At 40.2% G+C, this 25,403-nt stretch overlaps 3 protein-coding genes across 5 annotated transcripts in view; 2 read left to right on the top strand and 1 right to left on the bottom strand.

Moving 5' to 3' along the window:
* zmp:0000000881 (dual specificity testis-specific protein kinase 1) lies at positions 1-24,295 on the bottom strand. The gene is made up of 6 exons (XM_049582885.1): positions 24,270-24,295; positions 9,357-9,495; positions 4,799-4,963; positions 4,390-4,528; positions 3,713-3,820; positions 1-3,077 (listed from the first exon to the last, which is right to left on the bottom strand). Exons 3-6 carry the CDS (start codon positions 4,942-4,944, stop codon positions 2,076-2,078), a joined length of 1,395 nt encoding a protein of 464 aa, XP_049438842.1. The 5' UTR covers positions 4,945-4,963; positions 9,357-9,495; positions 24,270-24,295; the 3' UTR covers positions 1-2,075.
* On the top strand, positions 13,681-22,129 carry LOC125892722 (uncharacterized). Of its 2 annotated transcripts, XM_049582886.1 has the most exons (10): positions 13,681-13,785; positions 14,397-14,427; positions 14,608-15,098; positions 16,074-16,130; positions 16,487-16,741; positions 17,687-17,755; positions 21,171-21,224; positions 21,343-21,383; positions 21,613-21,632; positions 21,825-22,129. In XM_049582886.1, exons 1-10 carry the CDS (start codon positions 13,743-13,745, stop codon positions 21,841-21,843), a joined length of 1,080 nt encoding a protein of 359 aa, XP_049438843.1. In that variant the 5' UTR covers positions 13,681-13,742; the 3' UTR covers positions 21,844-22,129. The 2 variants fall into 2 exon arrangements, with proteins under 2 accessions (XP_049438843.1, XP_049438844.1); XM_049582887.1 differs by lacking the exon at positions 17,687-17,755.
* The window catches only part of lsr (lipolysis stimulated lipoprotein receptor), a 34,546-nt gene continuing 32,984 nt past the window's right edge, over positions 23,842-25,403 (top strand). The window contains exon 1 of one of the 2 annotated variants that reach the window (XM_049582882.1): positions 23,842-24,075. In XM_049582882.1, the coding sequence (XP_049438839.1) occupies positions 24,036-24,075 (40 nt within the window). In that variant the 5' untranslated portion in view covers positions 23,842-24,035. The remainder of the gene's footprint in view (positions 24,076-25,403) is intronic. The other variant, XM_049582884.1, reaches the window with a different exon arrangement.

Here is a 25,403-nt window from a genome sequence, read left to right as displayed (position 1 = left end):
TGAGATTTCAGAATTTATTTATATACAGAAACATACACATAATGTATGAGCCATGTTCACAGTCTTACTCATTCAGATGCTAAAAAAACCATTCACAGATAATTGTTCATGCCTGCACATATTTCTTTCTTGGCAAGTAAATGACACAGATGACTAGCATGTTACAGCACATCCAAAGCCAGTGCACGATGTCCTCTTATTACTGCTTTAAACTGCCTTATTGTGTTTCCAAGTTTGTAACTAGTTTCAAATCCTTTTTTTTGTGTGTGAGAAAAACAGACACCTGTTGTAGCTTGAAGAACTGCTAGAAATACTTTTTACAAAACTTGGCTGTCTGTGCAGTAGAAAGATGCAAATACTTCTAAAACTTGGTGCTACATGACCAGAGGAAACAGAAGAAGAGGGCTGTGGCATTTGTTTTTGCTCAAGAAGTAGAAAACCTACAACTACCAGAATGCACTGCACCACGCCAGACCAATTAATGCTCCCGCTGGTAAGTGACATAACGTGAGCCTGGCCGTTTTTCCACAGGAAACAATAAGGCAGCTGGCTGGTAAAAAAAAAAAAGGGTCTGAAATTACAGTGAAACGGTACACAAAGATATGTTTCTGAAAACATTTAAGAGAAGAAATGGGCAACGCAGTAACAGAATCTTGGTTCATATCTGATCTGAGCTGCTTAGTTTTATCATTTCATCTCAGAATATTCAGCCTCCATTTTTGCTATACAGGAAACAGTATGGTGCCCACTTCTTGTTCACAAATTTTCGCATAACAGTCAAATAGTGCACTAAAATATGTTTCTGAAGTAGAGCTTAGATTCTCTGCCCGAGCCCGAACTCGGCTCGGACAGGTCAGGCTCCTCATAATAGACCAAGGCTATGGAACCAACCACTTATCACACCTGGGGGGGCTGATCATGTTTTTTGGTGGGCGGGGCTTAGCTGGAGGCAAAACAATTCTCCACAAACATTAGCCAGTGCCAATGGAGGAAGATGATGCGAGGGGTGCATTAAGAAATACTGACTCTGACTCGCACACTGGCACAAACTGGGCCTTGCATAATTTGAAGCGCTGTCTGAATGTACCATTCGGTTATCCAGAGCGCCGCACGCTAGGCACTCTGTCTGCGGAGACAGAGCAGCTGAGCAGAGTGAATGTGTGTGTAACTGTTTGTTAACTCATATAGAAATATAATGCTCCATTTCTTCGACCAACAGGGCTCTCATTTAAGTGTAGAGCATCAGATTTAATTTATGAACGCACCATGTCAGGTCACTCACTCTCTGGAACAGCGAGTGTTACTTGAAAAAGTGAACACTGACCAACGGGACCAGACTGGCCGACCCGTACGCTCTCACTCAGTGGATGGATGATTTGATGGGATTGCCGAAGGTGGGCCGGCTTTGTGGTCGATTATTATGCCAATCTTACAAAGGAGGACGACACTTGAACAGTTTCCTGCAGTTTGTTTTGCTATCAAAAGCTAACGTTAGCTAATGCGCTAAAAGTTAGCGTTACAGAGAAAACCAACAGTCCTTTTAATACCTCCCCAATTTCTGGCTCCCAATAACACAACAAGATGACATTTTAAGATTCCTATGTAGCCTACAGCCCTGCGGCGAGTTGTGTAAAATGATTTATTGTACATCGGCTGCCCATCATTAGAGAGTACCCAAAAGGTCCTGTCAGGCTGTGTCCCAGCCTTTGACAAAAATGTGTAGGCTACAGTTTGTAGTTTGAGCAACAGCCCTAGAGCGAGCAAAAATCTGCTGGATGCATGAAAAGTATCATCCAGTGGATCTGAGCTGAGGGATGAGCAGGGAGATCTGGCCGCTGGTAAGACTGAGGGAAATTTATCACAGTTCATTTACACGTATTACCCATCCTATTATGATACAAAGCTGGTTGAAAATCTGCAAAGTATCCCTTCAATCTCATTTTATTTTTTACTCAATGGAAGTGTGTTTTACATGCTCTCCTAAGAAGATACCAAAAGTTAGGTGACCCAGCACCAACCATTCAATCAGCACATGCAATCCTTTTTGAGGTGACAAAGTTCTTACACTCTTAATCTTACTTGCTATTAAACTTGATGTCATCAAATTTGACTATCTTCCCACCACGAGTCACCACCTCCTTCTGCTCCCATGTCTCAACCTCCCCATCTTTCTCCTGAAAGCGCCGCACAACCACCCTCCCCGTTGTGGGCAGGCTGCAGGGCAGATCCTTGGCAGCCTCTTGGTACAACTTCATTTTCATGAGGTCTTGTGTGATGTCAGATCCGCCTGATGGGACCAGAGCCTGTTTTTTTTTCTTGTCCTCTAGCCTCTGAGGGGAGATGTGTGCTGCAGCTTGTGCTCGCACAGCTTTGAATTCTGGTCTGGGTGTGCGCTCCCATTTCAGCGGTGATGGAGACACATTGTGTGGTGATGGATCTCTGTTAAACGGTGACGGAGCCCTGTTCATTGGCGATGCATCCCTTTTAAATGGTGATGGAGCCCTGTTCATTGGCGATGCATCCCTGTTAAACGGTGATGGAGCCCTGTTCATTGGCGACGCATCCCTGTTAAACGGTGATGGAGCCCTGTTCATTGGCGATGGATCTCTATTCGCTGGAGATGCACCTCTGTTCACAGGTGACGGAGACCGGTTTCTGGCATTTGTATGAGGTGAAGGCAGCTTAAGGTGGTCTTTCTGAACAGGTGCATCGTTGGCGACACCTGCACCTGCGGCTTTTCGTATCTCATTCATGACCCCACCCATGGATGCCCTCAGAGAAGGATCGGCTTCCACCATTCTACACACGGCATGGCAGTATGGCTGATCCTTAAGGATCTCCTTAATCTTGGCAGGACAGACGCTGGGTGTGTACAGCCGAATCCGGGCACAAAGCTCAGCAATCATCTTACCCATGGCCCACACGTCTGATCGCTGGTCTCTCTGACTGCCTCTCTGCAACACCTCAGGGGCTGAGTAGGCCTCGTTCCCCATGTCTATGGCAGAGTTGAGACCAAAACGGAAGAACTTAGCCAGTCCCAGGTCGATGATGACAGCTCTGTTGGTGTCATGCTCCACCTGAAAGACAAATGTGTTAAGTGTTAGTGTTTGAAATATCATCTTTTACAAAATTACAAAACAAATATCAGAATTTTAAAAATGGGATAACATACAGTAAGGTGGTCATTCATCTACAGCTTCTATCCATAGTCTACAGCCATGCTAGCAGCTCTGTGAGACTTTACTTCACCATACCATGGATGTATAAAGAGAACCAGATGCAGCGTTCAAGGCGGGCCCCCACTGATGCCTATGTAAGTTGCTCAGTGCCACATGAAGTGAAAAAAATTAATCTATGGGTATAAAAAATTATACAGATCTTCTGCAACTATGGGCCCACAAGCGTATGCTTCCTACAACTAGGGTTAAGTACCGCACTCAATATTTTAAAGGATACTGACCAAATTACTTGGGTACTACCAAGTATTGAGTCATGTTAAATCAATCAGCACCAAATTTCGATACCTAAGAGAGCATCTGGCGCACATGTTTGACCCCTGACCTCCTAAGTAAAGATCTGGATTTGAACTGTTTTTGGTGTTATGTGTTTTTCTCTGCAACTGAGTCCCAGTTTTGTACTAGATCATGACATTCCCAAGTTGACATGAACCCTTCGTACAGTATGTTGACAGTCAGCGCATGCCTCCACTCACCATGATGTTTTCAGGCTTGAGGTCTTGATGGACAATATCTCTGGAGTGGAGGAACGCCAACCCTTCGCACATGCCGACAATGATAGTGCCTTTAACAGACGGAGATAACTGCAGAGATGGAAATTTGAGATCAAGGTTAGTTGGACTGGCATCAAGTATCACCCACATAATATTCAATCCAACTTCCTCATATTTAGCAAGTCGTTTCCTTAATATTAAGTTGCATGCCCTTTTACTTCAGACATGAAACTGCTTGACTGAAACAGGCCCGAAGTTAATAGGGTGTGACGTGAACTACTGTACAAACTCAGATTTAGATTTGTGCAGATTTTAGTCCTAAAATACAACAATGAGATAATATCATGCTGACAGTATATGAGGGATATTATTATCTTAAACTAATTCACTCTACATAAACAGGACGTGTCCCAAATGTCCATGGTGACTTGGCTTATTGTGTGCTTTGACTTCTCGGGATTAAAAAACATGTCATTATTGCCAAATTGTGCTCATACTCAGACTTTAAATCATGAAATGTGATCCTGACTTTACGCACTTTATAAAAAGCACATGTGGTTTTACTACTATTTTGTATTCCAGGCCCTACTGTAATTAACTGCTATCTATAGTGTCACCTTGAATCATGTGCTTTTTGTCTGCTGTGATCATAACTTCACCGTTATTTTAGACTTTGATGCTTTGAAGATGGTCGTCTCTAAGTCCTCTCCGAAGATAAACTCTAGAGGAATAACCCATTTTCCGTCTTTCAGACTTATGTTGCCCAGAAGCTTCACTATGTTGGGATGATTTGCTTTGCTGCAGTTCGGCGGTACCAAGTCATGGAGAGAAAGAGCAATGGAGAAATCAGCATTAAATAAAACACAATGATTTGAAACCATCTCATCCCCAAAACTCTGCAACTTAGATTTTGTAAAATGTTGTTAGGTAATACAAAATCAAGCCATTTAATGTAGTCAGGTCCGAAGATGTTGGAACACGCTTAATTGCATTTTAAGTACATGCTGCTTCCCCGAAATGTTATTTTACAAAAACTTAATAAACATTAACAAAACCACTTGTACTTACTTATAGACTTTACACTCTCTCTCCAGGTCTTTCCTACTGATGAGCTGTTGGGGGACCCTCTTTATAGCAGCCCAGGTATCATTGTATTTCTCCTTGTATACCTTCCCAAAACAGCCCTTTGCGATAGTTCCGGTGGAGTATGCCATCTGGGCCACACTGTGAGGACTGGAGAGTGACGGTGAGGTCATGTTAATAGTCATGTTGAAGCTTAGGCCGAACAATATGCCTGATGCGCTCCACCCACCTGAACACCGTTGCAAACCGAGTAAACCCCGTAATGGCAATGGTACTTGTCGATGGCAGTGCCACCCCAGCAGGACGATGCACCATGCCACACCACAAAAACTGCTCAGGAATGACCCGAGGAATGGGACAAAGAGCTCAAGGTGTTGACCTGGTCTCCAAATACCCCAATCCCAATCTGACTGAACATTTGAGGGACGTGCTGGTACCCCAGAGGTACCCCCGACCCACGGTGGGTCCTCCTTGGACCAGACTTGGCTCTGACATGTCAAGGCATGAACACAGGACCTTTGTGGGGTGTCCTATAGGGGATTTGGGGAATTGGGGGAATTTGGAGACCAGGTCAATGCCTTGAGGTCTCTGTCATGATCCTCCAGCCACCGGGGGGTGGGGCATGGTGCATTGTCCTACTGGAGTGGCCAATACTACTGGGGACTGCCGCTGCCATAAGGGGACGTACCTGGACATACCACCTGCAGTGGTGTTTAGGTGGGTGGAGTGTGTCTGGTGGCAACCACATGAATGTCAGAACCCAAGGTTTCCCCAGCAGAACATTGCATTTTTCTGTTTGCTGGTGCAGCTTTCCTGTGTTTCGTAAATGCTGCTGGGATTCTGGGGACTTTCCTCTTTGTCACTGTGCATGATACTAAAGTGTTCAGAGCTGTGGTGCAAGAACGATTCAGACAGGAGCTAATTTTATGATTATGATTATAAAAAGAACCAAACAGGTGAGTCATATTAAGCAGGCGACTCATATTAAGCAAAATTCCAAGCAGCATTGTGCAACAGGTACATTTTTAAGCTTACTCAGACAGCTAAGAATCAAAACAGTCTCCAATGGTGGAAAGTACTGAGTATTTCAACTCAATGCTACTTTATGCTTCAGCTTCACTACAGTTAAATGGGTTAATATTGTAACTTTTAAACTACTGGATTTATTTAGAGTTCAAAAATGAAGGTTTAAATATAAACTATATGAGCTGCTAATACAATATACAATTTTATAAATGGAACTATACAACAGTATACAAAGAAGTTGTGATTCACTTAACTTCAACAACAATAAACAATCAAGTGTGTCATACACATAAATGAATACTAATACTAATGAATACTTTTGATACTCATAGCAATTTGCTGCTAATACTTGTTTACTGAAGTACAACTTTGAATGCAGGACTTCACTTTGTTTTTTTAGTTTTCATTTTTATGCCATTTTTACATAATCTTTTCACATCTCCCGTTCATTCCAATGGATGTGAATTTCCCAGATCTACTATGACTGCCATCTGACTCCATCCATCGGACGTATTTGGATTTGGATGTCTATAAGCCAATCACAGTGTTCTACATCATCTAAAGTGGAATACAGCCACACTCCCTTTTTTAACAAGTGTGGCCAACTGTGAGGCAAGGAAAAAGCTCGAGGCGTATTTTCATCTATTAAGGGGAACGCCACATAATTTAAGACTTCCAATGTGTTGTTTCAGTGGTCTAGTAAAGTTCAATCTACGTTTATGAACATGAGCTACTCTCTCTCAAAGCCAGAAACCAGATCAGTCTCAAACATGTGGTAGGGTATAGAGCTGGAGCTGCTCCATAAAAAATAAATGGGAGCCTGATTTTGTGGACTCACAGAATGTTTGTTTTCTTTTTTATACCCAAATGAGCTTTATTCCATTGTAGTGTTCTTAGTTATGAAACAGAAATTGTGCCCATATACTCAGAACATTCCCCTGGTGTCTCAGTGTCATCTACCATAAAACTTCAATGAAAAGCCTGGTCCCAACTAAACACCCAGTCTATTTTACTAGCCTGGTGTGGCTACATATTTTCACCAATAAAGGCCTGCCTCAATTAGACACCTGGCTACCAAGCAGTTTATTTTATAGAAGTTCTTCGGACGTATAAAACCGGATTGTTGACTACCCACTTAAGCTAATATTAGAAAGCTGTTTAGATCGTGTATATAAATATTAATGTTTAAACTTTTGTCAGTATGGAGATGCTACACAGCGTTAGCTTGGTTCAGTTTATTTTACTGAAACTGTGAACACCAGAGAAGACTGTAATTAATTCAGATTTATCGGCATGGTAGGTTATTTACATTCATTTAGTCCGTAAGGGTCCACTGATCAAAACAATCAAGGGTTTTTATAAAAATGTATCCAAGTGATGAATATTGTTTTAACAGGATAAAGTGGTGTTGTGTTGGTATGCAGAGCGCCGTCAAACAAGTGTCTTAACACATAATTGATATGTTATTCAAAGCCTAATTTATATACAAGTAATATTCATAGTGGTTCAAATAAATAACTTGATTGTGTTTCCCATCTTTCGCTGAGCAACAGTTTTGTGTGAAAGGAGTTAAAGGCCTGTCCTATATAGACGCCTGTCCCAAATATAAACCTATTGAGTTCAGGTATTTAAGAAAATAATAGCCCAGGCTACTAATTGAAGTTTTACGGCAACATATTTCCCAATTCATTGTCAGTGGAGCAGCTCCAGACTTTATACCCTATGATGTCACAAATTTGAGTTCTAGCACTTCAGTTTTTCATGTTTACTAATATTTTTGGACTGTCTTAGACCATAGGAATAACATGAATTCTGAAAATGGGCATAGTTTAAAGTTATGGGTGTAAAATCCTGGGGGGCTCAGAGGTCCCCTAAACCAGAGCCTCTGTGTGAAGTCTCTGTTATTAACTTTGCATCTTTGAACAGGAACAGTCTAAACGTTCACTTTGAAAATGTCACAAGAAAGAAACTATAATGATATATTTTAAGTGTGTTTTCATCCCCTCAGTATAGCGAAAGGACGAGCTCAGTACTCTATGCAATACGGACCCTTCAGCTCTGTGGGGACCGACAACAGCATGTTGGACCTGACCTGCTGGGATGTCCAGCAGGCCTAGGGGCCCATGGTGTCATAATCCGCTTATGGTTAAAGTACATCATTTCTGTTTAAACAGTTTTTAAAGCAAACAAGAGATGTTTTTTGCTTTTAAATGTCAAAATGTCACACAAAAGATGAATGGCTTTAATCCAGCATAAAACAATTGAACATTAGAATGGACGGGGGATGTGTGCGTCTCTGGTACAATCAGAAATTTAGGGTATAGCAGAAGTTTAGACTATTGTGGTTATTAGGTACATAGTTCAGATTTCCAGTCCGTTGGAATGGACAGAAAAAATACCCCATAAAGTACTTAATAACATTAATTGCTAATAATTCATGGTTCCATTCAGAGTACCAACCATGATAATCGTTTATACGTGTCTGAAATATAATTGGGTTCTGAATAGGTCAAGTCAAACAACTAGACATTCTTCCACCACTAACAGTCTCAATGAACTCATAAAATCAACTGCAAACATTGTGAAATTCTCCAGGTTTCTACTAAACCACAGAGCCACTGTGTATGAATTGAAAATGCTTCTACGTGTATCACCCAGTCAAGTGTCTTTTCAGCATGAGTGAAGCTTTCAAATGAGCAGTAATAAGCATTCCCAGGAAGGGAGTGCCATCTCAGTTGAGTAAGACTGAGTGTGTGTCACACTTCAAAGTTAAAAAACCTGGTAATTCAACCAAACTGTCATTAAGTTTGACTTCGTTTGAATCAATATTTGAATCACCAAACTAATTAGAGTTACGATATGGGCAGAGATTCAAAAAGCCTTGAACCAGGATATCCTGAATCCTTAAGTAACCTACAAAAATAATAAAATAAAAAAACAAACATGAATAAATAATACGAGAGAGCTGCTCACCTCAGGGACCATATGAATGAACCATAACCGAGGCTGTTGTGTAAATAACAGCTCCCCTGAGCTGATCTAAACAGACATGTTTATCTTTTTAGGAACTTTAACACAAGAGTGGCCTCCAGTCAGCATTCTGCAGCACATTTCACACACACTTGTAGCTGTTTGTTGTATAACAGGGAGATAAAAAAGCTGACAAACTGGTAAGTCCACAAGAGAAAACATAGTTTGTCTTAGCATTAGCTGGAGCATGAGGTTGGCAGCACATTAAAAAAAAAAAAACACTGTAATGGTTAAGTTCCAGCCAGTAGCTTGAGAATTATACTCATAGTATCTGAGAGACTACAGTCGTCTTACAGCAAATAACATTCACAAAGGACGGACAGAGGGTGTTAAAAAAAGTATAATTACAAGTGGACACATTAAAGGCTTAACATATTTTTCACCAGCTTTACTGCAATTTCAACCTTCTAAACCTGCTCTAAAATGTTCTAAAAGTGGATTAATCAAGGTTCTGTGTTTTTCCATAGAGAGCCTCTCAGGTGCTTACCTTTTCGCTGTAGAGGAAAAGCAGCCGCGTCAGGTCTGAACATGAGTTGACATAGTTTCCTCTCTTTAAACCTGTTCCACGCCTTCTTGTATCCAGTCCATGGCCTTCAGCGAAGCAGGCACACCTGAGCGCTGCAGGTCTTAAAAGAGAAACAAACTGTGAACTAAACAAACAAGAGTAGAAAATATCTGATAACAGGACATGTAATCTCTCAAGACAGATTCTGGAAGAAAAAAAAAAGTTTTTTTTTTCTTTGTTTTTGTTTTTTTTTACTGATGGATATCCAGATTGCAGGACATGTGACTGTGGGGATGAGGATGATGCAGTCAGGGTGAGGGGGAGGGGATATTTTCAAGCCAATGACCAGGTGGAAAATACAGGAGCCACTTAGTAGCTTATACATACATAGTGTGCTCAGTTATACTGTTTAAATGAGACATGGACAGATTATCAAACAATGAGCCCATACTGTTCGTAGTCGTTTTACATCAGGATGGCAATGTTGGTCCATCTCTGGTTCATACTGAAATATTTTAAAGGGGCTTTAAGCAAAATTTAGAACCTATAGCCTCATTTCCACCAAACACTTTCGGTATGGTACCCTTGGAGCCAAAAGTAACCCTTCAGACATGGTACCTAAACCCTAGGTCTGCTCAGCAATTCCACCGCAGACAGTACTCTTAAATATGGGCGGGGTTGATGTCACTGAGTCTCCTTGTCCAGCACTCAGTGTATTTCCTCCTTATCAGTCTGCACCTCTTTTATCATCCACAGAACGGGATTGCACACCTACATTTTCAGAACAAAATAGAACAGGCTGCAGTGAGAGTTTCTTTTAGATGGGATATTTAAAATAGTGTGTTTGTGCATTTAGTCCTTCTAAGGCAAGTTCAGGGGTTTAGTGTAAAAACACAAAAGAAGGTCTTCTAATGTCAGTAATACCCAATGTATTGAGTTATACTCCTGTCCTTATTTAAACATTTCTGATTTTAATTGTCTGTAGCCTGTATGCTATAAAGGGATGTATTAATAGCCTACATTTTGTTCAGTCACAAAAGGCCAAACATGGGATTAATATCTTGTTATCTGCAGGAACAGATGAGAAGGCACTGTTCATCAACTTATATGACATGAATATGACAGCAGCAATAGTTTCCATGGCAATGAGTAAAACAGTCTCAAGGGCTGTCTGTCAGCCACTTGCAGTCTCTGCCCTCGCAGACTTTACGTGATGACAGTAAATACATCACACTACATCACACTACATACAGCTGAAGTCCGTGAGGGCTCAGACTACAAGTGTTCCCAGTGTTCCCCTCCACACCCTTGTTGTTAGCCAATCCCCATTTCCCTCCTTTCGCCCGTGTCCTCCAGCTCCAGCTGTGTCTCGTTCTTGTGATTAGTTTTCTGCGTATGTATATATGGGTGTTCCTTATCAGTTTGTCCTCTGTTCATCCGTGTATTCTTGGCGTCGTTCCCTGCCCTGTTTCTTGTCTGTCTGATATGTTTTTTTGGCCTGACTTCATCGTATTGCCCCGGTTGGTTTTCAGTTTAGTTTTGGTTTTGCTTTCATTTGGACTTTCAGTTACCTGCTTGTTCTGGATGTTTTTTTTTCAGCTGCATTAAAGCTCGCTTTTTGTCAAAACTTCAACCTGCTTGTTATTCTGCATTTGGGTCCTCCCTTAACGGATACCTGGCAGGAATCCTTTGCTAGCCGAGCTTGAGAGGCTCAAGACTAACTGCTGCTGTTGAGGTTTGGCAGAACTGAGTGGATAGGCATATGATGCACATTGTAGTTGATGAAATGTTAAAACTATTTATTCAGTGCATAGGCTACACATTTTTACAAATGGAGAATGTAAGCATTTCTTTAGGCCTACAATAATGATGAATAAAAATGAAAACATAAATAAATAACCATTATTTATTATTATTTATTTTCTTTAGCACCACCATGAGGTTGATATTTGTGGTTCTGAGTGAAATGTCTCAACAACTATTTCTATTACTTGAATGCTAAGTGAGCCTACTACTACTACTACTACTACTACTACAGTGACTGGCTGGTAATATTGCTCTCTTGTTTCCAGAAATGACATTGTACCAAGATGTTGTTCGTTGAGTCTTGTTCAAATGGTGCAGTTTCATCACGAGACAGCTTCCTGTTTTAACGACAGCATGCCACATCAGCAAAGTCAAGACAATTCTTGTTTTCCATAATCTGCACATCTTACGACACAAGCTTTGCCTTTTATCATCCTTTTATCTTATCATGTGAAACCAAACAAAATGTACTCTTGCCTATATTTCCCTTTTTTTTTAACTTTTACTGCCCTGTTTCCCATATGTGATCAAATATGCAGCTGTTGTTGGAGTGATATCCATCCATCCATCCATCCATCCATCTATCCAGCCATCCATCCATTTTCATCCACTTATCCGCTTATCTGAGGCCAGGTGGCGGGGGTAGCAGGCCAAGCAAAGCACCCCAGACGTCCCTCTCCTCAGCAACACTTTCCAGCTCCTCCTGGGGGACCCCGAGGTGTTCCCAGGCCAGATGAGATATGTAATAGTGTTGTGCGAGTCATGAACGAATCATTCGGAAACTTGCCCCTGCTACTGCAAGCTAACTACAAAGAGGAGACTAGACAACATGCCACGCAACTGTTATTCTAACTGCATTTGTGTTAGCCCTGTGGGAAAAGATAGAACTCTGGTTTTGTTTCATTTCAACACTCCCTCCCCTTCCTGCCCTGAGCTCTATGACAGGCAGCAACCAAAATTAATGAATCACTCACTTCCTTAGATACAGTCTTTGCCACAAGTCCTCTCACTCTTAACTTGTTCACTGACTCGCCCCTGCTACTGCAAGCTACTTGCAAAAAGGAGACCAGACAACATGCGACTATTGTGCAATTGTTAACTGCATTTAGGTAAATATATCAAGTTAATGTGTTCATGTGTATTAGCCCAGTGGGAGAAGCAACAGCTCTGGTCTTTATTTTAACTCAACTCCCCCATCTCCACCCTGCCCTGAGCTGAGCTGTATCACAGGCCGAGGCGACAGAAAACGAACTATTCACTCACTCACTCAGTAGCTCCAACTCCCAGCTCACCGGCAGTATAAAGCTCACTCCCTCTCTTACCTGAGCAGTGTGCTCACTCTGGGTGACTGACTCAAGTGACCCGAAAACCTGATTCACTTTAGTGACTGACTCATACAAACTCGAGTCAGTAAAAGGAATCGCGTATCCCATCACTAATATGTAATCCCTCCAGCATGTTGTGGGTCTGCCCCGGGGCCTCCTACCAGTGGGACATGCCTGAAACACCTCCAGCGAGGGGCGCCCAGGAGACATCCTGATCAGATCAACTAACGACCTCAACTGACCCCTTTTGACGCGAAGGAGCAGCAGCTCTACTCCGAGCTTCCTCCGGATGTCCAAGTTCCTTATCCTATCTCTAAGGCTGAGCCCAGCCACCCCAGAGAGGAAAGTCATTTTGGCCGCTTGTATCTGCAATCTCATTCTTTCAGTCACACATAGGTGAGGGTTAGGATGTAGATGGACCAGTAAATCAAAAGCTTGGCCTTCTGGCTCAGCTCCCTCGTCACCATGACAGACCGGCGCAGGTTGGCAGAACATCAACATATTTGTGAGGTGTTGTGCTTTGAAACATTATTTAATTAAGGTTACTCAAGGTTGAGTGAAGACTTGACAGCACTGCAAATATAAAAAAAAAACAAATCTATTTGATCAGTCTAGAGACTTTTTAGGTTTAGGAGCACATTACAGGACCTTTGACTCAGCCTTTTTTATAACCTTTTATTCCATTTTTATTATTTATGCATTTTTATTTATTCATAAGCGTTTTTACTTGACCTCTGTATTTCTAAAACCCTGGTTACAGCCCCGCCAGGCGGAACAGTCTCTGTAACGTCATGAGATCAGGAATTTGGTGCAGACAACTCTACAGATGTACAAGGTCTAAAAATAGAGACAATGTCGGCGACATTATAGATGATGATTCGACACGGCGATGTAATGACTGTGGTGAGAAACAAGTTGCACATGCAGAGACAACAATCAATGGAAAGTGAAAGGGATTAATAGAAGTAGGCCGAGATCATGTTGAGACAGGGTAAAGAAAGAGGAAACGCTATTATTCACTTGATGCTTCTTCAGTGCAGTTAGGGACACATTTGTTAATGATTACATCAGCCTGGGAGAAGTGGACTTCATTCAAGATCCACCAGATGGTGGTGTCGTATTATAAGAAGAAGGCCCTATATGCTCTATATAACTGCCATTCATTTCCTGATTGCCGATTTCTTTCAAGGGAAGTCACTAAGAACAGCTTATCTGGACTCTTGCTCAGTTTGACAAAATGACCCACCCAGTGGATTATTTTTTCCATTCTCATCCACAAAGTAAGTTTGTTTGTTTACTTTCTATTTTCTGATGCTTCAGGCGGACAGTAGAAAAGCTTTTTATTGAGCTAATTTTAAGGGCCTGCTGCATGCTTCATTCATTCATGCTTGCAAACTGGTTCAAACAGGATATCTGTCTGTGCGTTCTTTGGAATAAACTCGTTTAGTTTTTGATCAAATTGCATATTTCATTAACTTCAGTGACCAAAGAAGTGATTTAGGTCATATTTTCAAAGCTGAAATTGTGTCTGTAACAAACTAAGAGTGAGGGAAAAAACAATAGAGAAGCAACTGTGTCGCATTTGCAGTTTACATTCCTACACAGGCAGTTGCAGTCCTTCCTTTATGCGGTTTTATCTAACTGTATTATTATCATTATTATTATCGTTGTGTTTTATTGTCAGGGCTTTTTTACAGATCAACATTAGAGTGTGAACTTTTTATCAGTTTAAGAGATTATTTTCAAAAGTGAACCAAAAATAAGCCTGATTAGAATTTTTTTCAGGTAATTGATTCTCAGACACGCTCAAGACAAAAATAAAAAATGGAATGTTTTGTAAATAATAACTGTTTATAGTAATGTTACTGTTTTCATTTTTTTACACTTTAAGGCGGGCAGAGTGCACACACCCAGGAGAGCGGGTACGTTTGTTCTCTTATCATGTGGATGAATCTGAATGTCCTGTCACTGTTCAACCAGCAATTGCTGGAGTCACTGTAATGTTAGCCCCTTATTGCATTTGTTTTCATGAATGTGGCTAAATCTTGGTAATTAGGTCTAATTAGTTTCATTTATTTATTTATTTTTTTTCCTCCTGACAGTGATGCTGGCCTTTCCTCCAACATGGAGCACAGCTTCACTGATTATTACAATGAAAGTAGTGGGCCTGTGGCAGATAAGGGCAGCTTTGTGATGCCAATTCCCAAGATCGAACCAGACAGCTTTCATTACTCTGTGATGGTGAAAAAGATCTGGTCACAGCCATCAGTGCTTAAGCATGCGCTTTATCCAAAGACACGCCCTGTGTCTGCTGAGGAGGCGTTTATTAAACTGCCATCTCAGGCTGTGTTTCAAAAACCCAACTTTCCACCTCAGGATTGGTCAGAGAGCAGCTCAGAGGAGAAGAGTGACAAAGTTTTGAAAGCAGACATTTTAGAGAAGGAACCTGATGCAGAGGTCGCAGGAGAAGAACGCTGCACTAAGATGGATACTTGGGGAAACCCAGCAAAACCAAAAGGTCCACCAGTGGGTCCTGGAAGCAGGAGAAACGGCAACCAACGCAGGAGAAGAGCTGCTGGGAGGCACTGGAAATGTAATTAAATTTCAATTTGAATTATTTTTACCTTCACATTAATATGCCGTATTATAATCACTATATAATAACCAGTCAGTGGCCACTTTATCTATTGCAGTTTAATGCTACAGCTCAGCCATAATTTTTATAATGTTGGCTGACATTTTCTCAAATGTGTGAATTCAAGTGTATGTCAAAGATGGAGTTATATACTGACTACATTATACTGAGCACGTATGTCAGGGTGGCAGAATATTAGAAACACCTCTCAGTATAATGCAGTCTAGTACAATACTAACATTAACTATGACCTTAATGACCTTAATAACCTTAATACTAAAACAAATTTATCATTTGTTTCTTATGCTTACTCTAATTATATTGTTGTTTATTCTACTGATGTATATATTGTAGTTAAAGTTTCACACTGACAGCCCCAGCACAGTGACAATACATATCTTATTTTATTGTTTTCTTTTTTACATCTTAATTCCTAGTGTTAATCCCGGTAGCATAATGCACACATTATTTTTTTGTTTTTTCTGCACATTTAATCCCTTTAATAATTGTATTTATTGCTCTATATTTACACACTTTTTTTCAGACTCTTATTCTTACGTCTAATAATTCTCTATTCTTTACATCGGAGCGACTGTAACGAATCATAATTTCCCCTCTGGGATCAATAAAATATTTTTGATTCTGATTATAGATGTATCACCACCGCCTCTGACAGTGTAAAAAATGTAATTAAAAAAGTTGTGGGCATCATAGAAATTGACTTTATGGGTTGGTTAATTATCATATGAAATTATAAAAAATAAATAAAAAGAGTTTTGGTCTTCCTTCAGTTCCTGTGCATTATAGTAAAATAAAGTGGCCAGTGACTGTATAATTCTCAAGTTATTTCTGTGTCTCAGTTATAATGTGCAGTAATCAATACTATCTTGATGTGGAAAATACATTTTTAATTTGTTTTGTCTGTATTTTCAGTGTATCTGCTATGTTGGGTGGCATTCACATGTGTTCCTGTCTCTGGGGGTTTTCCTGGTATGTCATGAAGAGTGTGAATTTACTTCAGCATCAGGCAACAGTGCACCCATGTGTTTGTTTAGGTTCAACTGGCTTAAATAGAGGCTAAAATTTATTTTTTATAATAGAATATGAATTAATTTTTTGAGGTATAATGCATTTTCATAACAACTTGATATTTTCAACCTGCAGCAGATGAAAAGTGTAAGACATTTTGTAAACCTACTGACTGAACCAAATCACTTTTACCATTTCCAGTAACACAAAAGCAACAATTTTTCATCTCAAATTCGAATTTACACACATTTAACCCACTGACTCTTTGGCTGTTTATATGTATTACTCATCAGTGTGTTTATCTGTTTTGACTCCAGCTAAGTGTTTCACCTGCATGGACAAGGACAGATGCCCAAAGTTGCTGACCATATATGAGACTGATCAGAACAATATTTTGTTCAAGAGAGGCCTCAATAACTCATTACCAGAATGCTCCGTAATCTCTCCACCTGGTCCTATGAGTTGTGTGGTGTGCCAGGACCAATCCAACATTACCATCTACTGTTCAGAGGATGTCGGAAAAATCGACGTGGAAGATATTAAAGGACAAATAGTGGACATCTCTCCATGCTGTACGTATTACATGTGTGTGTATTAAGCATGAATCTCTGCAGCTTTTCTGGACAGTTAAATTTGAGACAGCATTGGTTGAAATGAGAACATATTTTAAACTTTGGGGCTACATGTAACTGCTGTTTCAACAGCACTGAAATGACAACATTTCATTGTCCAGACACTCACAGCTATTCATTGAGATATATTCATTGGAATGATGCTAAAAAAAAGTTATCAGGGTTTCCCTCGTGAAATTGTTAAGCTGAGGTGTTCAGCCACATGAGATGTATGCCAGTGTCTCTGTGCAAAGGTGCCTCTGCTCTTTCCCCATAAATTTTTAATGATTTCATAATAATGTTTTCCTTCAAGATGAGCAGAGGCAGTCTGTTTTTTGTTATTCTTTGAATTGGCTCACCTCCTGCCACGTCATGCAAAGTGCGGTTAATTGCATGATTGTCCATAGTTAACTCACCATTAATCACAAATTAATCACACATTTTTTTATCTGTTCTAAATGTACCTTAAGGGGACATTTTTCAAGTTTTCAATACTCTCATCAACATGGGATTGGGAAAATGTGCTTGCTTTTTGCAAATGCATGTTAATTATTACTGCAGCTATCCAAAACCATGACAAAGACTGTCCGGAATATTCTCTATAACAACCCCAAAGGTTCTGCAGACTCCAAAAATATGCTAAAAACATACTGTGGCAAGCTCAAGCCCAGCAAGCAACAACAGATGGACATATTGACCTGAATGTAACATTAAATCGCTTCCCGATTCCTCAAACTACAGGGTGGGCCGAGGGTCATAAGTATAGAACAAACGTACGTTCAAAAATTTAGTGGCGTTATAAGGAATTTGCGTTAACCTGTTATTGATGCGTTAACTTTGACAGCCCTAAATGTTACCTGTCAGTGTGACTTAACATTACGAACCATATGTGGCTCTCCATTTCAGGCACAAAGAGTGGAGAAGCAGCCAGTCCCTCACCCTCTCCTGTTAATGCTACTGACTACATGAAACAAGGTGAGCTCATGTAGTGGAAACAAAAAGGAGTTTAGTAACACTAACATCAAGTGGCCTGTTTTATTGTTCGTGAGGCTATAAGCAAATAAATAAATAAATATTGTAGCGTCCCTTAACAATGAGGCATGACGTCGTTTTGCTGTTTTTTTATACTTTAACTTTAACACAGGCTATTGTGGGCCATAGCCAACGCCAAAACAACAAACATGTCTGCTTTACAAGCTGTTCTCTGCACTAGCATCTACTTCAGCAACTCCCACTCCTTGGCATTTGGCATTTGCACTTGGGATTTATACTTATGCGGCACAACCTACGCCGTAGCCTATGCATGTGGCCTACACAAGTGGCCTATGCTGTTGTGAGCATTTATACTTGTGTGGTGCTGTATGTGTCACTCTGCAGTTACACCTCCAAAACACTAGTCAGCGGTGGGGTTTCTGTGAAGTGCTGTTAAGTTTAGCTGATTCAAAACACACTTTAAACATGGCTTAATAGAGACAATTTCAAACACAAATCGACTTCACTATAACGCTCAGCATTCACAGACAAAGCACTTGTCTTTATCTGGACACATTTTCCCCACAAATACAACATGCTAATGTTTTTAGCACAAGCCTATGACATTTTGCATTGTATAAATTAGCTTAGTGGCCAGTGGACTTTTCCTCTACTCATATAAAGCCAGGAACAACAGCAACATTTAACGAAGGTAACGTTACAAAATTCAGCTCCATTACAGCTCACAAGGTTCACTGACAAAACAACTGTCTTATACTAAACACGTTTTCCAACCAAATGCAACATGCTAACGTTATTAGCACAAGCCTATGGCATTTTACATTGTATAAATTAGCCTAGCAGAGATTTCCTCTGCTGGTATGAAGCCAGGATAAGTCCCGAAGTATAAATCCCCGAAGGATAAATCATCCACAGGACCTAAAATGTTATTTTTGTGGAGGCTTTATTATCTACACAATTTATTGTTTCTTATCTGTGAAATTAAAGTAGCCTAACACATGCACTGACATTAGCCTGCGGGAAAACTCAGTAACTGCCATAACAGACCTTTCTACGGTAGGTAAACATAACGCATTGCTAACAGTGACAGAATCCATACAGGTAACATCATGTCACCTGGATTACAATGTAAATAATAAATAAATAAATAAATAAAAAGATGCCTGACACAGACATGGGTCCACAGAGACTGCTTATGCGTAGGGCCCAGAATTTGGTGCTATGCCACTGCTGAGAAGACACAGCAGCTGCTACAGACACGCGCTGTGTGTATGGCACCAGCGCAAGAGGGAGCACCCTAACAGCCCACATGATTTTCATCAATCATAATTATATGTCGGCCTAAAGCCTTAACTCTCCCAGTTAAGGCCCTCTCTGTGTGTTCAAGAATGAGTAGGTACGTCTAAATGATTTTGCTGTCATCACCATCGATGCAGACCTTACAGCCTAGTGCACAGCCAAGCTCCTCTGTGGAGTCTCCCGCAACAGGCCTGTTCTATAGATCTAATATAGTGGAATATATTGTAAAATGAGATTTATTCTCATGAAGACGTATCCAGTAGATTGTCTTGGGTTTTCAACACAGTTTAATGTTAACTACATTCATATATTGTTTACACGTTTTATTTTGCTCTTTACGTTAAATGTGGAACTATTCAATATCGCGCACCTCACATGCAGGCAATGAGAGTTATGATTGCCTGATCCACTTTAATGTCCGAAAAAGAACATCAGGTTACCCAGAGGAGCTGTCCCTGTGCTCTTACTTCACCCACAGCTCTTTGATAATTTAGTCAGTAACTAGTAAGTTTATAGGTAAGACAGGAGAGAGAAAGCTACCTTACAATATCCTGTCTTTACAAGTTGTGACTTTTCCTCTGTTGTGTGTGGAACAGTTCTGTTTTTTATAATCATTTATTTATAGGCCTATTTATATTAACAATAATAGTAAAATTGATAATGACAATAAAATTTTTCTGCTTATGTTACTGACAAATATCGCATTGCATTGTGCATGACGTTATTCAGGCTGTATGTTTTGGGACTGTCTGGACAAGAGACATTTGAGGTGGCTGTATGTCACTCTTCATTGTTCTGAGTTTGAAAGCTGAAACTAACTGAAAGTACTTCTGCCTATAACTGTCCACAAAAATGTAAATAAAATTCTCTGATAATGTGCAGCCCAAAGCCGCTTCCCTCAGCTTGGTTTTGGGAACCACAGGCAGGGAGCTCCTTTGTACTCTGACTAACATCCTGTACCTCGCTGGTCAGTGCTCAAGGGAGTTCTGACCAGCGAGGTATGCTGAGAGCCACATGAAGGGCCCAGCAACAGTCTCACACAATGGCAAGAAAAAGTGAAGGAAGTCAGTGATGTTACGTTAGGGAGGTGGAATAATAGCCTAGAAATCCAGACCCAAACCTAGAAAGATTTAGGCTCGCTGAGCAAATTCAAACTGTGCTCTCGCGAGAGCTCTGGATTTCCAGGGTAGCGGAATAGGTCCTAGAGGAAGTAATGTGTTAATCACATGACTAAAAAAGCAAACACGTGAGCACACTCAAATAGAAAAAAATGAATGAGGTGCACGGCCACAAAAAACTAAAAAATATCAAAGGAGGCCAGCACTCACAAATGTCCTTTTAAAGATCTTTTAATCTTGGCAGCACAGCAGTCATCACTGCCACCTGGTCACAATGCTGATGAAGGCTTACAGCTGAAACGCGTCCGTTGTTTTTTGCTCTGCTGCCCAGATTAAAAGAAGAAGAACATTTAATTTTGATCAAAATTATTGCAGAGGACAATTAAGTAGTCACTGGATATTGGTAGGGACATGTCCACAGCATGCTTATCCAACTCTTAAAGGTCCAGTGTGTAGGATTTAGGGGCAACTATTAACAGAAATAGTATGTAATATTTAGAACTATGATTTGATTGACGGTTGTAGTTTGTTAGAAAGAAGGTAGTTCCTACATGGAATGAGATATTTCTGTTGAGTTTATCAAATGTATTTTTATTTTTTTGCACTTTGAGCACCACAAGTTGAGTGCCATCGAGTTCAGTTATATTTGAGAAACATCTCTATGGCCGATATCTCCAACACTCTGCAACTCACATCAAAACAATCTAGCTAGCACTACAGGTAAGAGGAAATGTGTATTTTTTATTTTGGGGTGAGCTGTCTCTTTAAAGGTGTATCAGGAGAGAGAATGGTGTGTGAATTTTTTCTGATACACCTATTTGTAAGACTAGTGGAGCTCGATAAGTAGGGATGATAGCTGGTTACATCATTCACTGTAAACTTACACTAAACTCTTGCTATATTGTAACTGCAACTTTGTGTTTGTCATCATGAAATCACCATAAAATCTGATGCTATTTTAATTTTTCTCTTTTCTTTAGGTGACCAGAAGCAGATCCCCGACCGTGCACGTAATGGACTCATTGTTGGCGGTGGTATGTATATAACTAATGCACTGACTGTCAGTTTAATATTGTCACTACTGAACTGCATAACTTGATATGAAAGTCATATCTTGTCCCAACATGACAGCTTTGTGTTGTCATTTTGCAGTCCTCTTTTTGATTGTGGTGGTAGCGCTGGTGATCTACATTGTGAGTATGACTCAACATGTTCACTGATCACACAACTTGTTAAACTGAGACACAGAATTATCTCAAAACAGGTTTCTGCATTACTCACTGGAAGTGCTTATATGTTAGGTCACACATATGACCACATAAAATCTATTCAGTGCAATTTAAAGGATAAGGTGATTGTCTGTTTATGATATGGTAGGTCACATTTCACTGTTTAAATTCCTTTTTTATTCTTTCCTTTTAGGGCTGCCACAGAAAACAAAGGTAGGTTCAGTCCATTTCTCTAAAAAGCACATTTTATTATCACGTCTCTCTCTTGTTGCAATGATTCCAAAAATACAGGAGGCCCCCTGGTGGAGAGTGAATATTTTTAACTGGACAGGTTCACGCTAGAAACTCAGAGCACATGTTTTTTTTTTCTCTTTCTTTCTTTCTTTCTTTCTTTTATCCTTTTAGGACTGAGAGCCGCCAGTGAAGAACTGTAAAGACGAAAGACAGCAGTGTTGAGGCCATTCTCGCGCCAAGCCATTTGATTTCCATATTATAATCTTGCTTTAGCTGCAACATAGATGCTATTTTTGCTATTGTTAATAAATTAATCATTGGGCCTCAGTGAAGAAAACTATGCAGTAAATTTCTACGACTGAGAGGCTGGAACTGTCGGGAGCCTCTGGCCTATTTAATTTAGTTAATCACTTGTTTGACAAATCAGCTCTTGATAGCTGATGATGTTTGAAATTAGTTGCTTTTTTTTTTTTTTTTTTTTTAGCTTTCAGCATAAATTGCTTAATGCCTCTGTGTGCCTGCTGTCTTAATTAATAAAAAAAACTGATTTAAACAGCATATAGATCTGTCATTATTTATAACACAAGCAATAGAGTTTTTAGTGAATAGTCAGAAGTACAAGAAGTGCTCTGTAACTTCAGTAAAAGTAGTAATACAAATAGATAGATAGATAGATAGATAGATAGATAGATAGATAGATAGATAGATAGATAGGAAGCAAACAAGACAAAAAGCTCAAGGCATCGACCTGGCCTCCAAATTAATTGGATCCCGATCTGATCATACATCTGTAAGATGTGTTGGTACCCCACCTCACAACCCATAAGACTCAAAAGGTCTGAAAGTAACGCCGTGATGCCAGGCACCAAAGGACACTCTCCAGAGGTCCAGTGTTCATGCCTTGACAGGTCAGAGCCAAGTCCGGTCCGAGGAGCATCCATCATGGATTGGGGGTACCTCTGGGATAACAGCACGTCCCTCAAATGCTCTTTGTCCCATTCCTCGCGTCATTCCCGAGCAGTTTTTGTGGTGTGGCAGGGTGCATTGTCCTGCTTGGGGGGGCCATGAGGGGGTTTACTTGGTCTGCAACGGTGTTCGGGTGGGTGGAGCATGTCAAGTAGCATCCACATGAATGCCAGGATCCAAGGTTCCCCAGCAGAACATTGCATTGTAACAAGATGATCAGTGTTATTCACTTCACCCGCCGGTAGTTTTAATGTTTTGGCTGATCGGTGTGTATATATAGTATGCTATAAAGCACCATAAATACACTAAAATAAAAATACTAAAATAAAAAATAAATCCACAACACTACCGGTATATTACACAAATGTCCAAATTGTTTAAGCTTTAGTTTTAAGTGTGCAGTGGGGTAGAGTGGGTGAATAAGATGTGTATTGCACTACAAATACAACTTTCAATTCCTACATTCATTTTTTTTATCGACTTAGCCACAAGCAACAAAAAATACCTAAAATACCATACCAGTACTCATTATATAGAATGGCCCATTTCTGAATAGTAGGCTATAGTGGATTGTAATCGTTGTTGGATCAGTGTGTAAGCGTCATGTTCATGTTGCAGCTAGTAAAATTATAATTACTCTATTTACTGCCAGGTAGTTTAATTTATAATAAAGTTTGTTGATTTTATTTGTCAAATGTACGGAAAAAAACAGCAAATGAAATACTCGAATAAGTACAAGTATCCTACCTCAAAGTTGATTACTCGAGTAAATGTAGGCCTGCGTAGATATTTCCCACCATATAGGCTACTGTGAAATGCGGTCAGTGGTAAAATTGCAACATCACACACCATACACCAACAGGAAGCGGGCCATACTTCTCACACGCACGTACACTCACACACAAATTCACTTCCACGCGCACACCATCGGCTACGCGCCCACAGTCTGGTTGTTCATTAACAAACAGTGGTGCTTTGATACTGTTGTCAGTAACTGGGTCGTACCAACTGGCGGGTAGGTTAAACATAAATTCTTGGGCAAATTTCTACCGTGGCGAATGAAAATATATCGACAAGTAAGGGGTTTTGTGTTTCAAAACTTTATCCTGCTCTCACCGCCAGGCCTTTGTGGCCAAATGAATCCACCGTCGACAGCTAAAACAAACCAAATCCTTCTACACACCCCTGTGTTTCGCAACCTGTCTGTTAGTAGCTCACCTGTTGGCTGCGCAGCTGACTTTAGGCGTTCAGGTACTCTCTCCAGCAACGCACAGACACAAAATGGAGCTGAAACTACCTGGCTGAGGAAAAGTACAGTTGCGCTCTTTATTATGCATAATACTAAGTTTTATCTGTGTATTTGAGGAGATAATAAGAAGCTGAGTCGACTGAGACCTCGAGGAAACGGCATTAAAAATGTTTTGGACGTTAATTATCGCCGCCTTGGTGGCAACAGGTAAGTTGGCCTGTTTTTCAGCTGAACAGGGTGGGCCCTCTTCCGTGATAAGTCCGCTGATAAATATGCTGCTCGAGTCTTTCTCTTTTCCACACATTTTTTCTATTCTTTTCTTTAGTAGTTAAGTCACTGTTTTGGGGTCATATAAGGGGTCGTGTAAGGACTTATTTAGTACAAATGATGCATTTACTTACCGAACAACAGTTCATCAAACGACGTCTTAAAACCGCAAAACAACCTGTTTACTGGAGTAATTTCCTTTTCACTTAATACCTCTAATCCATTGCATTTATTATATACTTATCCATTTATATAGATATAGCACGTTTTTTTTTACTTAGCTACATTTACCTGACACCTACAGTCACAGGTTAGGCCCACATTTACATAGCAAACACTCATAATGCAGTGTTATGCTACTAATCTGCCCAGTAGCCAATCTGAAACTGGCTCCACCTTGACTTACTGCAACAATGAAATGCACTTAAATGTATTCACCAGTGATAAAACTGAATTATATAATACTAAATAACACAATTAAAGGAGCCATTCTGCACAATGAGTGGCCTATTTTTGTTTTACTATACTTTAAGTACATTTTACTGATGATGCTTTTGTACCTACACATTTTAAATTCAGGGCTTTTACATGTAATGCAGTATTTGTAGATTGAGATAGATATTTTAGATACTTTGTTCTAGTTTTCCTTACCTAGAATGTTCCTCTACAATGAAACTGGTTGTAATTTTGTACTTAAATCACATTATATGTGTTGATATGGCAGAAACTAAGGCCTGCAAGCAAAACCTGCAAAAACAATGGGAGATTCCAGGGTTACACAAACAAACATATGTAACATAGACTTTGAATGTTTTGCAGCATTCCTGTTGTGTTTAATAAAATGCTGTGAGTGTGTAAATGAAAAATGAAGTGGTGCTGGAGGCATCTACCCAGGAAATGTTTATGCTGAATGTGTCATCTGGTTACCACAGTCTGGCGCTGTCTTGTCTAGTTTCAGTAGGGTCCATACATTTAAGCAATCCAGTGGATGACAGGAAGTTTGAGTCAGAGCAGACACACACTCTGTGGATGGCTAAAATATTTGATAGAGACCTTGACCAGTGTAACAAAGTTAATTTCAAAGGCACCACAAATTACAAGGTGGCATACAGCGGAATCAACAAAAACTCAGCATAGCTATCATAATTATGTGAATTGAAGCTGCAGGCGTTTCAGAACGTAGAGTTAAATGCTATAATGTCTGCAAAGAAAACCTGCATACAAACAAAACATGAAGTTGTGAGAATATTTAACAAGCTGTGCCTGAT

This window comes from Epinephelus fuscoguttatus, linkage group LG8, assembly GCF_011397635.1.
Source record: "Epinephelus fuscoguttatus linkage group LG8, E.fuscoguttatus.final_Chr_v1".
Lineage (NCBI taxonomy): Eukaryota > Metazoa > Chordata > Actinopteri > Perciformes > Serranidae > Epinephelus > Epinephelus fuscoguttatus.
This window is presented reverse-complemented; position numbering and strand designations above follow the sequence as displayed.

What these genes read in the sequence shown, in the direction of transcription:
- zmp:0000000881 (XM_049582885.1), bottom strand. Translation starts at nt 4,944, where the DNA reads ATGGCATACTCCACCGGAACTATCGCAAAGGGCTGTTTTGGGAAGGTA. An exon ending in AGAGAGTGTAAAGTCTATAA is followed by an intron (nt 4,529 to 4,798) that starts GTAAGTACAAGT and finishes GCCGAACTGCAG; the next exon opens with CAAAGCAAATCATCCCAACA. An exon ending in CATCAAAGTCTAAAATAACG is followed by an intron (nt 3,821 to 4,389) that starts GTGAAGTTATGA and finishes CCATCTCTGCAG; the next exon opens with TTATCTCCGTCTGTTAAAGG.
- LOC125892722 (XM_049582886.1), top strand. Translation starts at nt 13,743, where the DNA reads ATGACCCACCCAGTGGATTATTTTTTCCATTCTCATCCACAAA. An exon ending in TGCTGGGAGGCACTGGAAAT is followed by an intron (nt 15,099 to 16,073) that starts GTAATTAAATTT and finishes CTGTATTTTCAG; the next exon opens with TGTATCTGCTATGTTGGGTG. An exon ending in TGGACTCATTGTTGGCGGTG is followed by an intron (nt 21,225 to 21,342) that starts GTATGTATATAA and finishes GTCATTTTGCAG; the next exon opens with TCCTCTTTTTGATTGTGGTG.